Source organism: Syngnathoides biaculeatus, chromosome 11, assembly GCF_019802595.1.
Source record: "Syngnathoides biaculeatus isolate LvHL_M chromosome 11, ASM1980259v1, whole genome shotgun sequence".
In the NCBI taxonomy this organism is placed as follows: domain Eukaryota; kingdom Metazoa; phylum Chordata; class Actinopteri; order Syngnathiformes; family Syngnathidae; genus Syngnathoides; species Syngnathoides biaculeatus.
In genome coordinates, this window is record NC_084650.1 from 24,195,584 (window position 1) to 24,212,232 (window position 16,649).

The following is a 16,649-nucleotide window of genomic DNA, read 5'->3' on the forward strand; positions in this document are numbered from 1 at the left end:
ATCACTCTGTGGCTGTGAAAGCTCTGCTCCAAGGCCTAAAAGCCTTTTTCTGCCAGCCAAATAGCTGCGGCAAATGAACAGTATGGCTGTAATTAATATTCTCTATTGACTGAATAAAACCTTTTGCTGGGACTCCATGAGTGACTGTTATTTATTATTACTCCTGCTTTCTCCCCATATCTGGAGACTTTGGAGAATAATTGAAAAGTCGCTTCCATTATTGTGGAGGATCAAGGCTTTTACTAAAATCATACACAATGCATTTGTATCCAGGGATTTTGTGCTGCACATCATTTTAATTGCGGCCAATTTATTTGGCATGAAATCACAACAAACCAACATATTTGGGGACAAATTACTCCCTGAGAGTAATTACAATTTTTACAGTTCCTTCTTCAGCGATATATTGTTTATATCAGTCAGCATATCTCTCGGAATATTCATTCATTCAGTATGTTTATGATTATGCATTTAGTTTGCAGATATGTAGAACTGAAATACATCATACAAAAGATTTTTCTCATATTTACTTTGTTGATATCATACATAATGTTCTACAACATTGTATCTCAATAAAACAAAATTAAAATATACTTCTTATTTAATTTATTTTCTGTTGACGCACGAGAAATCATGCCACTTTTGAGCTCACTTCAGCGAACGAAAAAGGATGACCTTGACAAAAGTAACTTTTTCTTTGTCTTTTGTTGGCACTTCATCCAAATATAGAAGAGAAAACCCATCTCAAAAAAGATGAAGATTCATATACACTGTTCGTTACATTGACCAATTTAAAACAGCAGAGCTAACTAGCATCAACATGCTGTTTATAAATTTCAAAATGATTTAAATTCAACCCTAGAAAATATAATTTCTATTTTCAGTATTTTCTAATCTGAACAAATGTGAGCTTGACCACCATTCTTAAATGGGTTGTGTTCCACCTCAAGACAGCTTCCACTGTAATAAAACTGTTGTAATAACCCCAATAGGAAGTCCAAGTCAATTAATCAACTGATTATTTTTAGAACAACAGCGTGACAAAACATGTGCGAAGAACAGCTTGCGTGTAACTTTCTCCAAGTTTAGGCAGAAGTGTGCATCCATATTAGCAGGGGAGCTGGACTTGGTGATAAGAGGATGTAGAGGCTCTCTGACACATCTGTCTGCTTGATGAGCCAAGTGTCAAAGCCCCCCAAAGAGCTGGACGGACTGCATCAATAAACGACTTTAATCCCCCCTTGGGGCCAATGTCCTCCCACTAATAAGGGATCGTCTTACACCGCTGGCAGTGGGGATCGAGGTAAAAGTGGCTTGGCATGGGCCCCTGCACGGGGAGCTCGACTGTACAAGGGGAATTGTCTGGACACAGGTAACAGACTGTGTAAATCACAGGCACCTGCTGTTGCCTTAATTGCACGACTGAATTGGTGTTTTGTTTCCTCCTTCACACGTTCCCCTCCCCTCAGATGCCCTCTGGTCCCTCCACTTTCTTTTTACTAAGTGTCTGCCGTCACTCTCACTCTACCAGCTCTTCTGTTTTAGTTTCCCAGCCTCTCTGTCTCCATCTCTCGAGCCGAGCCTGCCCTCAGACACACAGAGGAGGAAAGAAATGGAGGGACGGCGGCTGCAGCTCGGCGGTGTCAGCCGTGCTGAAGGACGTGTGGGTTGCTCGCATCCGCGGGGAAGAGCCGATGAGTGTTCTAGTCAGAGTGACCCTAATTAACCACACATTATCTGCAGGCTCTGTGGTGGATTAAGGCCTTCAGCTGAGAAGCAGACTTGAAGACCCAAAGACAGACTTCATATCCTGGCTCAAAGAAGGAGGAAGAGGGGCAGGGTTGATGAGGTGAAAGACAGAAAGGGCCAAAGAGAAGTCAGAATGCTTAAAGCTTATCTTCTGGTTAGGACCTTCCATTAACGAGCGAGTAAACACCTCACATCCTTGCAAATGTGCGGAGACTGTGCAGCCACGTTATCCGGTACAATCATTTCGGTTCCCCTCGGAGACAAAGACATAAAATAGCGTTGTCTGTCATAGGACGAACATGTCCCTCCCTCATACACAGGTGCTGAAGTTTCAGTAGGAGGGGATCATTATGCCTTTTTGAGATAATGAGCTCCTTTCCTCATTTGACATTAGAAATCCCCCCGAAATGAACACTTCAGCGTGTTGACAGAGCGTCCTAAACATGAGGCACTGCTGCATTAAACCACATCTATTGTCAACAGGGCAATTCAATCTGAGAACAACACAAAGTCCTCATTGATGCAGCACAATGCGAGGCAGCCACAAGCAGGCAGCAAGCGCGATTTTGGAAAGGAAAACATTTTAGCGGCAGATGTCACATACCTCATTCCACACGACAGACGAGCCGCTATCAACGTGATTAAACAGAAGATTAACTGACACAAACCAGCCAACTGTTCCAAGTACCCAAAGATGATTGCTTATGGGACATCATTTCTTCAAGTGCTATGTGTTAATACAAGTTGCTGATTTATTTGTAGTGATTTACATAACATAGCACTACTGTATATATTGGTGCTGTGTTATCACTTCAGGCATTACAAGGCTCTTAGAGAGTATTACGGCCTATCGTTTGCTTACTCTAGTGTGCAGATGCTATTGTCAGCAACTGCAACATTTACTGTGTCTCCTTGCTGTCCAATGATAAAACATCTCATGAAAGAATCCACATTTAAGTACTTTATGATAAGTAGATGGTCTCTCCATGTTTTTTTTTTCCAATGACGTGGCCGAAGAGTTCAGTTAAGATGTGTATCTCGCAGAGCTGTAAATCCCAAATGTCAAGACACTGTGCAGTGTATTTCACGGCTGTCCCTTACCTCGGTCTGTGTCGTAGAGGTAGACAAACTTCTGCCACTTGTAGTGAGAGATCAAACTTAGGACCGCCCCTCGGAGCGCAGGACGCATCTGGATGACGAACTGCACCTCGTTGTCGGTGGGGTAACTGGGTGTGACGAAGGAGGTATGAAGAGCTCCGCAGAATGACGTCAAGGTGTTCATGGACTTCTTGTCGTAGAATCCAAAAATGGCGTACACTCCACGGGAGAACTGGGAGCAAACTGCAAGAGAGCAAACAGGTGGCGGGTCATGAGAAGGTTAAGGTTTATATGCGCCAAATTTTTGCATGCACATTTCAAAACTTGTGCCTCCTCACTTCAAGCACTAAACGATTGACTGGGTCATTTGAACCTCCACTAATAGCCAATTAAAGCTTGATGTGACTCCCACTGCCCTTCGATACACTTGATAAGCATGGACAGCATCTACTGGCTAATATGCATTAACATCATGTTACTCATATGGGCCCAGTCTTTCGGCTCAGATTCAAAGGGTCTTCTACTTCTTCCTCACTTTATTGCTGTAGGAATTAAAACATCGCATATAACAGTTTGTATTCCTTCTTCGTTATAAGGTCTGTAAAAAAATAATGAAATTACAAAAAAATGATGTGTAGTTGTTTTGTGATTATAAAAAAATTCCCAACCCTTTTAAAGTTAAACATTTCTGAATAGGTTTTTCAATGAATGGATGGATTCACAATCTTTCAAGTTTGTTTGTTTTTTCAAAGTAGCTTTTGACTATTTCCTTAAGGAAGGCAATGGGTAAATTTGCATACCTTGCTGTATTTTTTTTTAAAATTTCATCCTAATTCCCTCTTACTAATATTACACACTAGTAGTTTTGGAGTTTTCTCTACTGGTTGGTATGGATGAAGATATATTAAAAAGTGTATTAGGTGATTTAATGCAATGCTGCCAATGTCTGAAAAGTGAAAATAATGAGTATCCATCCATCCGTTTTCTTGGCCGCTTATCCTCACGAGGGTCGCGAGAGTGCTGGAGCCTATCCCAGCTGTCAACAGGCAGGAGAGAGCGTACACCCTGAACTGGTTGCCAGCCAATCGCAGGAAACATCAAGACAAACAGCCACACTCACAATCACACCTGGGGGCAATTTAGAGTGTCCAATTAATGTTGCATGTTTTTGGGATGTGGGAGGAAACTGGAGTTCCCTGAGGAAACCCAGGCGGGCACGGGGAGAACATGCACATTCCACACAGGTGGGTCCGGGATTGAACCCAGGACCTCAGAACTGTGAGGCCAACGCTTTCCAGCTGCTCCACCGTTCCACTTTAAAAATAATGATTATTTATAATTTATTTTTTAACATGTAAAACTCTATTCTATGTTTTTTTTTTGGGGGGGGGGGCAGTTTTGATCATATGTGTAAGAGTCCCCCCAAATTGAGGAATTTGTTTTCTTTCTGTGAGTTCAAGTGTGCTCTGTAGGGGCTTGGGCTTCATCAGCTGCCGTGTAACCCTTGAATGTTGTAGGTAAATGAGGAAAAAATGTCAAGTCTCCGATCCTTGAAATTATTTGAGTTCTGCACAAAGTGGAAGAAGCTCTCACCAAAACTTCGATAGGGTGTAGGTTGAAACGAAATAGGGTATTCCAATTGTAGGCAAAGGAACGAAAACACCTCCGTCATCTACACCAGTGATTCCCAACCTTGAATGATCCAAGGCACAGATCTTGAATTTGAAAAATCTCAAAACAAAATTGTCACATAAAGTAGATACACAAGTTAATTCTACACTTTCTGTCATCTGATAGAAGAGCATTTATTTGTTCTGTATGTCTCTCTGTCTTCATATGGCACTGCCATAGATAGATGGACAAAGATACATTATTTGTTGTACATAAATAATATTTTGACCAAACCATAAGAGCTCTCGTGGCCCACTTATCTGCCACGGCACCCTGGTTGGGAATCTCTGATCTACACCAAAGGAACTATCTGCAGCCCACTGCCACTGCTGCCCTTTTTTCTGCAACCTTCCACGAAAGTCTTTTTTTTTTTTCCTCTCTCGCTCTCTCTCTTTTTTTTGCCTCGAGTGAAAGCAGAATTCCGTTCCGGTAATGACCTCACATGGCACATTTGCAGCAACATTTGATCTGTGTTCACTGTAACAAACCCAGAAGTCCCTCAGGGGGTTGAACATGTGAGCATGCACATGGTGACACATCCTCGTTTGTCTGCGCATTCATCATGCACTTTAGGGGATGATGAATGCACACCACTGTCAGGCTGAGATGTTCCCATTACACGTGAAACCCCTTTCTCATATTTCCACCTTCAGGTGTTCTTTTAGCCTTTCACCAACTGCCGCTCGCCGACTCTGATTTACTCTCAAGTGCTTCCACTAGGTAATGAAGCATCGCCAGTAGGCGTAAACACTTTGAATATTTCACGACAATAGAAGGATCTTAGGAAGGCCCGTTATATCCTGTCACATTAAATGGCTACGTTAATCAGGGGTCCCTGATTGTGTCGCGGTTATCCGTTCAAGTTGCAGATGAAACGCCGCTCGGTCTGAAGATTGCTTTTGGCTGACATGCGTGTGCCTAAATTGGAGTCGCTCCGTCGCAAATATTGCAGCAGTTTGTATTTTCTACTTGCGTCGCAATCAAACTCAAACACCTCTTTGAAACATTTCATGCAGGCAAATGTTGCGTCTGCACGCGACATGCTGATTACTCCAGAGAACATGACAGAGCTCACATATTGTGTTCTTTGCCACAAGTACTGTACTTGTAAATGAGTGAACTCGTCAATGGGAGGATTTACCTCTTTCTCTGCAATTCCCTTTCCTGCCTACCTGGGATGCTGCAGGCGGCTCGCCCTTGCTGCAGCAACTTCCCGACACCCGCAGAGGCGTGCAAGCAGTTTAAAAAAAAAAGACAGGGGAAAAAAAAATCAACAGTTGGACAGCACTATTGCCACTAAGAGCTTTTGTTATCTTCTACAGAGAATGAATGGAAGCCAGGAGTTTTCTCTGCTGCCTCTTAATTCGGGCCAGCTCTGGCACAGAACCTGTCTTAAGGGACTGGGTTGGGTGACATCTTTTTTCCCCCTCAAACCAAGTGTCCTCTGCTTATTAGGTTTGGCTTCAAGTGAGGCTGCTCTTCAATAAGAGATATGTGATCTGGCACTGCACGCCCTTTACAGTGTCGCCATCTTATTGTAGTGGAAAGGTTTGTGATCCCATGAGCAATCGTGTGGTGAACAATGTTCAGAGGCGTGATCGCACTCTGCCAAACTTTGAAGAGACTGAGGAATGACCTGTTCTGTTTCGGGGGCACATACACAATAGCCAATTGCACTGCTAAGATTTAGTAGGATCTTAAAATATACTCGACTTTTGCTCCCCAAACTGTGGGGAGAAAATTCTCATGATTCATCGATTCCTTCATAAACGTCATTGCATAATATCATGCATACATGACTTAAAAATTCTAAATGGATGTCTTCTATAAGAAAAGAAAAACCATCTGTAATCGGCACCATGCTGATTAAGACTTCATTTTTATAAAATATGCTAAAAGGACCTTTTTCGCAACTTATTTTTTAGTTATCACTAAGTCAACACCAAATGTTATACACAACATTGGATTACTAAAATTTACAAGGTTTTAAAAGTGGAGCAAGATCAGTGGTGAACTGTGGCAGTAATTGACCGAAACGCCTTTCCAAGCATGATTCCTTACCTTATTGATTTGTCAATTATGCAATTTTAAGGATATCAGCGAAGAAACACATCTCCTAGGGCCGTATGATTATGGCCAAAATAATAGTCTTGATTATTTTGATTGATATTGTAATCTTTGATCTTTAGTCAGAATTATGCTGCAACTAAGGGGAAAATCTTCTATTTTTAATGCACTACTTTTCAACAAACAATATATCACTGTTTTCAGTGCAGATGAATCTTTAAAAAGGAGGATAAATGATGAATAAAAAAATGGTCCACAAACTAAATTCTGCTTTACCAAGTGCTAAACAAATAAAAACAAAATGACAAAGTGCTATCTCAAATTGCAACTTAATGGTAACAAATAAATTTCATGTTGCATAAAACACAATAATGTTAGGCCGGAAGCACTGACTTTTCATTTGAAAATTCCCTTCAGTATCGTGAATTGTAAAGGTAGGAATGTAGTGTAAAGTTAATAGTGTTGTTAATTGTGACTTATCGTGACACGCTCCCTCTCCACCAACGTGCGGATTGTTCCAACCTCAAGATAAAAGCTTAGGATGTTTTTACATTGGACATCAATGCCATTTTAAGCTTTTAGTTTCAAGTTTTCAGTGTGCTTTAAATGTCAAAAAATGTTGTCAATCAGCCTCGTTTAAAAATGTGAAAATGAAAAAGTATGTTTGATTAGTTACAAATTATGGTCTCCCACTTTAAGCCAGTAAAGTCCTCATTTTAACATTTTAATGAGCTGTTATACTGCTCATCAATCTTGAATCCAAATAGTCGGTACAAATGATTCATAATCGATTACCAAAATAATAACTCAAACTTGTAGATTTGCATTTTGAACCACGCTATACTTGCACCTCCTCCACCTAAACATCATTTGTGTTATACAGCCAAAGAAGAATTGACTGCCGCTATAAATCGACTTCAAGCACTGTTAGTGTTAGTGTAGCACTACATACAATTAATGGAAGCCTTGTTATTGATTTGCAATGAAGCTAGCGTGTGCACAAACCTTTTGTTTTCTTCCTCTCCTCCACTAACAAGCTCCACCACACACTGGGGCTTCACGGGTGTCCGCATCCAGCGCACGTCATTAAAAGTAACTTCCAAGAGCCCTCAAGGGGGACCAGCTATGCTGTTGATCACCAAGCCTTAAGCAAATGTGCTGTCTTGTCAGAAAAAAAAGGCCGCACTTTAGCCAGGCAGCTCTAACCAAACGCTTAAAGAGCAACGAGATTTGTATGTGAACTGGAAACAAGCTTGCAGGTTCTCTTAGCGCTTCAGGAGACAACCAAAGGCGCTAATATTACAACAAATGAAAAGCCAGATGTGAGGAACAAGCTCACAATGGCACGTGACCGCTTGTGTGAATACTTGGAGTGAAGCACACGTTTTATTCTACAACAGCAAAATGCTAAATATTTTAGCAGTAAACACTGTGCCACATATTGGCTGGCTCCGTTCCAGTTTCATTTCCATGTTCTACTATAATAAAGTAATTCTTTAAATCATGAATTTTTTAAACTCTTGATACTACCTAGGGAAATTAAAGTCTAAATATAAAATTAATCATGTTCTTATTAGAAATTTACACTAGATACCACCCCCACCGAAAAATGTCTAAACGACTTGTCCAATCTTTGGCCGAGAAGCGAAGTACGCCATGGGCTGGTTATCGGCCAATCGCAGTACAACCATTCACAGTACAATTTGGAGTCTTCAATTAATTTAACATTTCTATTTTGGAATGTGGAAGGAAGTCAGAATACCTGGACAAAACACACACAAGATCAGAGCCAAAAACCACGAGGTCTTGTCCCCACCTAAAGATGTAACACTATAATTGCTTCGCAGTAATAAACGAGCAATTACCATAATTGTTTCGCTCCCATGCGGCACAATTTGTTTTTGTGTCACGGCAATGCAAACAATTTATTTTTCTCAATCGTGGATTAAAATAGAATGCATAAGTCTACCAATCACACTGCAATGTAAAGGGATGGATACAATAAGATGAACTGTCAGGCACAGTGCTGAAGAGTCACAGAATACATATTCAGGCTGAAATCTTGACATGACATTACTCTATTAGCAGCTCTTATTATTTATTAATTGTCGAGTAGATAACACTGTTAAATAATTTACTTGTCTTGGGTAAGGTACAAATTTGGTGGGGTGTGATAAAAGCCGCTTTAGACTTCCTTCATCAACTTCTGCCAACTGCTTTTGATCTTGTCAAATTGTCTCGCAAGTGCAAAATTCAACGCTGATTAGTTACAGTAAAATAAAAGCAGAAATTGCTCCTTGCATTCAAAATTGCATTCGACGTTACCATGTTGAGGCCTGTCCACCTTAAAGTTCCGAGACTTTGGGTTCCAATCTGGTCTCTGGCCTTCCACTATGGAGTTTTGCAGATTCTCCTCCATCTCCGGCTTCTCTGGTTTCCCCCATCAATAAAAAATATGGACTGTAGGTTCATTGAAGACTAAATTGTCCATTGGTGTGAATGTTAGTGTGAATGATTGTTTGTTCATATGTGCCCTCTGATTGGCTCGCTACAAATTCAGGGTTGACCCCGCCTCTTGAGCAAAGTCAGCTGTGATAAGCGCACTGCCCCACCAACAAGATGGATGGGTGGATTCTCATGTTGACTAAAGATCAGTCAGAGCTATCATACAGTATTTCTTAGAATTCACTGTTCACAATTTCAACATATTTCATACATATGTGGTTTTCATCTTGAAGGAACCAGTACCAATTTTCTTTGCAATATTACTCTTGTTTCTATTTTTTTGTAGGAAAGAAGAGCTAACCACTGATTTCCTTTATTAGTAGTGAGAAAATATCCAAGAAGGGACCGTTACATATTTACTGATTGGAAGTTTGTTGTAAAATTAAAAGTTCATTGAAGAGTCACTTGCTGTTCAATAGCTGGAGTAGGGCTCAAGTTATTGGACTCACTTGATTAGTTCTTCCGTATGGAAATTCCTGGGTGACTGGAGTCGGGGCGGCGTAAAGCTGTATTTATGTTTATATCCACAAAGTCCTGAACTCTCCATCGCCTCTTTCTCTTCACCTTTATCCATAGCCTTTACCCTGTCCTCTCCTTTTGTTGCCTCAGCCATCTGCTCCTGCCCTGCAGCAAACATTCTCTTCAAGTCTGGCACGATCGATCGCTCTCTCTTTCTCTCTCTGTCTTTCTTTCTCCACCTGAGTGCTTCTCTCTCATCCCTTCTCACATGGTATCCCCCCCCCCCCCCACACACACACACACTATATCAGCCTACTGCATCAGCGAAGCAGACTGGTGCTGGACTCCTGCTAAAAAAGAAAAAAAAAAGTGCAGCGTACACTCTCAGGGGAGAGTGGCTGCTCTTGCGTTAAGCTCATCCCTCATGGTGATTAAATAAAAATGAATAAGGGTTGCACATTGAGGGAAAACACAAAGGCTGAAACTGTCCCCACAGCTCGGAAGAAATCACACAGTGTTTAGCCTAATCCGATGATTCCTCGAGTGTCACCTTGAATTTCAATAATAGCAAATTACTCCAACAAGCATGCAGAGTGGAATGACGTCAGCGCAAAAGCCTGCATGGGGACGAGAGATCAAACAACACAAAGATAAGTCATACTTCTCATTCCTTTTCCTCTAATCTCATTTTTGCTTCCTCCTATCTTCTGTAACGAACTGGCCTCCCCACCCCCCCACCTCTCACTGCTGCAAGGAAGCGAGCGTCCCATCTCCAGTTCACTGGTCAAACACACACAGTGTGCCGCCCTCATTCCCTCCATAATCAGGACACACAGTAGAGCTACAGGGATGTTACATTTCTGATGCATCACTTGAGATGACTGGCCTGACGGAATGCGAGCTCAGTCGGACGCGTGCTGTCCTGAAGCACTTTGAGCTAATTCAAGAAATCTTTCTGATACTGTATTTAGACGACACTAACCTTTTTTTTTTTTTCCCCCACAGCCGAGGGGATAAGGGCTAAGGACACTAAATGTCAAAAATAACTATCACTTTAGCTGTTTTCTTTTTGTAAACAGCACACTATATCCTCCATTGTATGCACCGTTCTTGTGATCAGCGTCCCGCTTGTATTTGCCTGGCTGCTTATTCCAGCTTTGGGGCCTGCCCTTAAGGGGGTATGCTGTCAGGAGCAGATAGCTTCTAAGGGCCAGGGGGGGGTTGCATCACCTCTCGCAACGGAAATGTTCTTTGGGCTTCGAAGTGTTAACCCAAACGGCAAAGCTGCATTGAAGCTGTTGTGCAGCATTAAAGACCGGATGTCACTCGTCCTGCAACATCAGCTTCTCGCGTTGGCCTCCACTTATATTTTTTAATATTCATTTTATGCATATTCATATTTTCAAAATTAACTCTAAGTGAACTCACTTGATAACAGAACTCCAGTGTTTCCCTTATGCTTCCAGGCTAACCGCAATTAGGGAAGCTGAAAATATGTTTATCACTGTGGATGTGACAATAATCTTTCCTTGAAAGACAAAATAGAGCCCATACATTTGTAAAGGCTGTTTTGAAATACAACATTTGTCGGGGTGGAAGAGCACATTTATGGGTGCATCACCCAAATGTACTACAGTATGTGTGTGTGTGTGTGTGTGTGTGTGTGGTGTATGAGACCTTTGGCTTGCTTACACTTACACATACACTGACTGACGATAGTTTCCAATATACAGTACTGTTACTTTAGAAATGTAATAAAAATGTTGGGTTTGTGGAGGGACTGGAATGGATTTACCGCATTTCCATTAATAGGAAAATGTTTTGAGATACTGTGTTATAGGATAAGAGCACAGTCAGGGAACATATTAAAGTCGTCTCTCAAGGTTGTATGTTGTATTGCGACTTGGGGTTCACACGTGTCACAATCACGAGTGATCATTTAACTATCGTCTGTCTTCTCCTTTCACCTCGATGGTCCTTCACTTGGCCTCTTGGCGATCGTGTGCTGCTTTTGGGAGATCGCCTGAGAAGCAATCCCAAAGGGAATCAGTGCCTCTCAGGTCCGTCTTCTCCTGACAGTGACTGTCACCTTCAAGGTCTTAGTGTCGTGTATTGTTTGACAAGATAGCAGCAAACACAGCTGAGAGCAGAAAGCTCAGGTCAAACAAACAGTCCACTGGTGTTTTTTTTTTTTTTTTTTTTGAGTGACAGACTCATTATGTCAGAGCAAGAGGATATAAAGTTTAAGCAAGAATATTGTTTAAACGTGATGGCTATTTTAAAACTTTAGATAACACGAGATTTTTTTTTTCATCGTAGCTGCTGAGGAAATAATTTTCAAGGGGCTTTGATGCGTGGAGAAATTTCATGCTGCGTGCCCTCGTCTGCAGCATGTCATCTCCTTAAAACATGCAATTAAGGACTATCTGCAAAAGTAGATAAGAGACGCAAACCCTCGGCTATCGTTTCCCCGAAGAGGCTGGCCGATGTCAAGTGAGCAAATAACAATCTCTTCTTGGTCGGCCTCGTGCTGTTCACCGTTTGCTGCAATGCGGGGGACGGAGGGGGAAGAGCCCTTCAGGCCTTGTATCATACTTAAAAAAAAAACATCCCCCCTCGCACATTCAGGGAGGTTGTCACGAGAGCACCACAGAGGGGACAACTGCTAAACACTGACCCGGTGAGCACGCCTGTGTGCATTTTTAAGAAGGATTCAGCCGTGTATGAAACACGTAAGGCTTATGATATTCCATAATTGGATTTCCCAGAAAGCTGGTGACAAAGTCTCTCGCACGCCACTAATCCTCCCAATCAACTTTGCGGGCCCAAAGCGTTCTCCTCGTCGCATGCTGATTATGGCGGGAGCAAGTGAGCTCGAATTGAGGGAAAATGCGCTGATGGAGGATGAAGCGAAGCGCTCCCGCGATGCTACAAGAATGGACTGTCATTAAAAGGTGTGGCGATGCGTTCCGCCAAGAGGTCTTATCTGCATTGAGATGCTGGGAACAGGAAGAGTTGCCGCGAGGTCGAATTCAACACCTCAGCTGAACGCAAATGTTTGAATACTTGCTGCTCACATGTGGTCAAGGCTTCTGTTAAATAATTATCCACTTTTAATTATCTGCTTTCGCCAATGAGATCATGCTACATCTTTGTGAAAAGTGTTTTCTACGAGAGAACACTTGCAGCCGCAATCAAGTATATGACAGGATTTGTGCATAAAATCATTCAACTTGACTAGAGGCGAGTTGGCCTCGCTTGGATAAACTTTTATGTTGATATTTCATCTATAGAGTCAAGCAGCCAACTTGGCTTGTTTTGAATTCAATTGTAAACATCAGGAGAAAATACCTGGCAGCTTGTTCGTGCGCTTACTTGGATGATCCAGGGCCATATTTTCTCATTTTTCCCTTGTCAAAATGCTGGATTGTTTCCCTGCCCCTCCTGTATACATCAATTTATTTTGTTTTTGAGGCCTACACCACATATATACATGGATTTTTGTTTCCAAATCCAAGCAGAGTCCTAAATAGTAGAATATTATAGGTCTTAGCCATGCTAAATGGTAATTAAATGTGTGAGTGTGTGGCAGAAGTGAAAAATATTTAAGCCAAAGCAAATCTACAGTGGATACAATGATAGATAGATAGATAGATAGATAGATAGATAGATAGATAGATAGATAGATAGATAGATAGATAGATAGATAGATAGATAGATAGATAGATAGATAGATAGATAGATAGATAGATAGATAGATAGATAGATAGATAGATAGATAGATAGATAGATAAACTTTGAGGCTACGCCTGGAGACACTCCAGGCTATTTGAATAGGAGGATGTTTATTTAAGCAAACAATAGCGCATAACTTGTAATAGACTCACAGTTTGAACTATTTACAGTTTAGAAGGTTTACATGCATGATGTAGGGTCCCTTTCCATTCTAAGTATCAAACGGTTTTGTGAGCAGGATCGGGCGGATGTGCCCTGTGGGCCGGAAGTTTGACGCATGTGACCTAAACCATTGGTTGGGTGACAAAAATATGTATCATTTATTATACAACAGGGGAACAAAAAATGCATTATTTAGAAATACTGTGTAAGGAGATATGTCATGAGACATTTTTTTATTTCTTGTTCATCGATGCTATCTGCATGCAGCACTTATTCCTCTTCTTTATTAAATATTTTGACTGCAGCATAGAAGAGATGTGCATAAGTGTTCAGCGACAAAATTTGATTGGTCAATATCAACATGTTAATTTTTATAACTTCAGCAATTTTTGCCAGAAACTGATTAAATGCTTTAAGTTATTGGGTCAGACAAGGTCAAACTGCTGCACTGCTCATCAGACTGATTTACATCTCATAACCAAATTTTGCGTGTTTTGTTTATCTGGAGATCTTTGTAAGAGTTCACTATCCATCTGTTTAATCCTGGCTAAAAGCAATTTTTTTACCTGAGCGAGATTCTGATTTTCTTTTGTGAGCGCTGTACTTTTAATTGTCGCACCATGACAGTAAAATTCATAACCGATGTCCAAAAACTTTGTTGTACCAGAAGACAAACAATTACTGCAAGCAGTCAACAGCAGTAAGTGCACGAATATTGAGACTCAGAGTTTCCCAAATGTGCTGAGGTGCAGTTTCTGTGTGGTCAAAAGGCCAAAAGACATGAAAAATAAAACTCTATGTAATCTATGAGGACTGGGCCGCCATCCTGCTTGCTAAATCACTTTTGGTTTGTCATTTTCTCTTTTGCTCATGTGCACGGCAGTGCAGCAAAGGACTGCTGAATTTCCATATTTCTGTGGTAGCGCAAAATGTGAGGACAATGATTCCTGACTTGTTATTTCTGTCCTGAGGGATTTTAGATTGCTGTGTCCTACGTGAAAAACCAAAGGGCTGTCACAGAGGTCTGGAAGCAGGGGGTGATCATCAGCACTTGCTATCCCTTTTAAGTTAGCCTTTTCCACCAGCCTTGCTTATCAAATTGACATGTCAACATATCCAATGCTGGTGGTGGTGGTGGTGAGGGGGGTAACTGAGTAATCTGCACGAGGAAGCTTGATTACAGTCAGGGTGACGTATAAAGAAATGTGAGGCTATTCTTGTTAACATTCCGTGAAATCAAAGACGACGGGAGATGGCACCAGTTCTTTAACCTTGAAGACGTCATTTTGAAAAAAAATCTTCACGGCCTCAATCCAATCCAATCCCACTTTTCATTTTATTAGCACCCTTGCTGAGACAGTAGTCTGTCCCTGAATGTTAAAAGTAAATGTACAAAGAGGAGTGAGAGAGCGAGACAGGATGGAGAATAAGCTGCAATCTATTCCAGTGGACCAGCCTGTCAAAGCTTACAATAGAAGCTCACTCTTCAGCAAATTCCGTTAAAAAAAAAAAAAGGGTAAAAGGTTTTTTTCTACCTTGGGTGAAAAATGTGTCAGCTTCACTGAAACGAAAATCTGTTTTGTTTTTAAATACATTAAATATATTTAAAGTGTTGAAAACATGTGCAATGACCTAGTCCTAAAATGTTGAGATATGTTTGCAAACCTTCTACATTTTCCTGATTTTGAGGGTGGAGCTAAAAATTTTCCTCATGACATCAAAAGGTTTGGGCGTATGTTTTCGAGTATGAGGCCCTCCCCCTCCGTATAAAAATCAGGCGCCCTAATTCCTTGCAGTGGCCATTTGGCAAAATTGCCGCTTCATGTTCATAAATAACTTTACCCAGGTCGACCAATACAACGTGCAATTGGCCGTGAAACTATGCCCACAATTCGAAATCACACCATCCCTGAAGTGTTATGTGCATTATGTTGTTTGGGGTATGTGCGTTGCCATCTGTCATCACACATGTGTTACGAGTAGCGATGCACAGAAACTTCGGCCACCCATGTGGTGCAGTCAGATATAGCCCAAAGGTGCAAAAACACCTTTTTCGCTGAAATTACAAAAACAACGACACGTGCTCTCAGAGCAAAGAATCCTTCACTAGTAACAACAGACATGGAAGCAGCAAAGGCATTAAAAAAATAAGGAAAATGATAAAACATCACAGGGGTTGTCTGGTGGGAGCCCAGAATCTTCTTAATTTTAACATAAGATAAGCAATCTGGAAGCCTAAAGAAAGTGTAAGGAAAGTGAAAGTGTAAAGAAATTATTGACACCGCTTGAGTACAAGTTGGTGGGCAAATTTAGGGTTTTAATTACATTTTCCCAATTTCTTTGCTGTTTTGTTTTGGCCCATCACCAGCTGCACCTGATGCATGCTTCAACCACATGAATAGTATCTTCTCATTCTGCCCGGGACCCAATAAAAGCTGTTTTCCAAGGTCATGTGACTTGCTTTTGTTCCTTGATTGGTGAAATAGACTTCAACCTCACTTGTGCTTAAATTAGATTGGAACAAACTGTGCCCACTGCGGAAGTCAAAGTGGTAGTCCCGTGCACAAAATAGTCGATAAATAAGCAGTAATTGATAAATAAAAGTCACGAGCAACATTTAGATTATTGTAATGAAGTAAAAGTGCCGTTACTTCTTTCAGGGCAGAAGGGCCGGAAGTGTTTTTTCTGGTCTTGTCAACTCCTGACTTAGCCAAAGCAGGTCCTGAGCGCACACGCGCAACCTCAGGCCAGTGCGCTGCATAATAGTCTGGTGCAAGGTAATATTCACGATAACGTCTGTGTGTTTATGGTGGATGTGTGGAATTGATCTAGATGACAACGTGTAAGGAGTACTAAACAGCCTACGATGTCAGCGATGGCGAACCAGAATTTATTAATGATTACGGGATGCAGATTTTGTTTTTTAACTTTCTAAAAGTAAATTTCTGCAGGTTGGCACCTCTTCCCAATACAAATTTCTCTCATATACCATGATTACAGTTTCCAAAAGCCTGCTAGGCCTTTTCACCCCACAGGCTGGGTAAAAAGTATTATAAGGGAAGTTTCTTTCAGCTTGTCCCTTTCAGGGTCGCCACAGCGTGTCATCTCTGATGAACGCACATGTATGTTTGGCACAATTTTTACGCCGGATGCCCTTCCTGACGTAACCCTTCTCAGGGAGTGGAGGGCCCAGTAGGATACGA

The 16,649-nt window shown here is 41.4% G+C and overlaps 1 protein-coding gene across 1 annotated transcript in view; it reads right to left on the bottom strand.

The window, feature by feature from the left end:
* The window catches only part of LOC133508861 (glutamate receptor 3-like), a 108,029-nt gene that overhangs the window by 62,793 nt on the left and 28,587 nt on the right, over positions 1-16,649 (bottom strand). Inside the window, exon 3 of the mRNA XM_061835364.1 lies at positions 2,851-3,090. Coding sequence (XP_061691348.1) covers positions 2,851-3,090 — 240 coding nt within the window. The remainder of the gene's footprint in view (positions 1-2,850; positions 3,091-16,649) is intronic.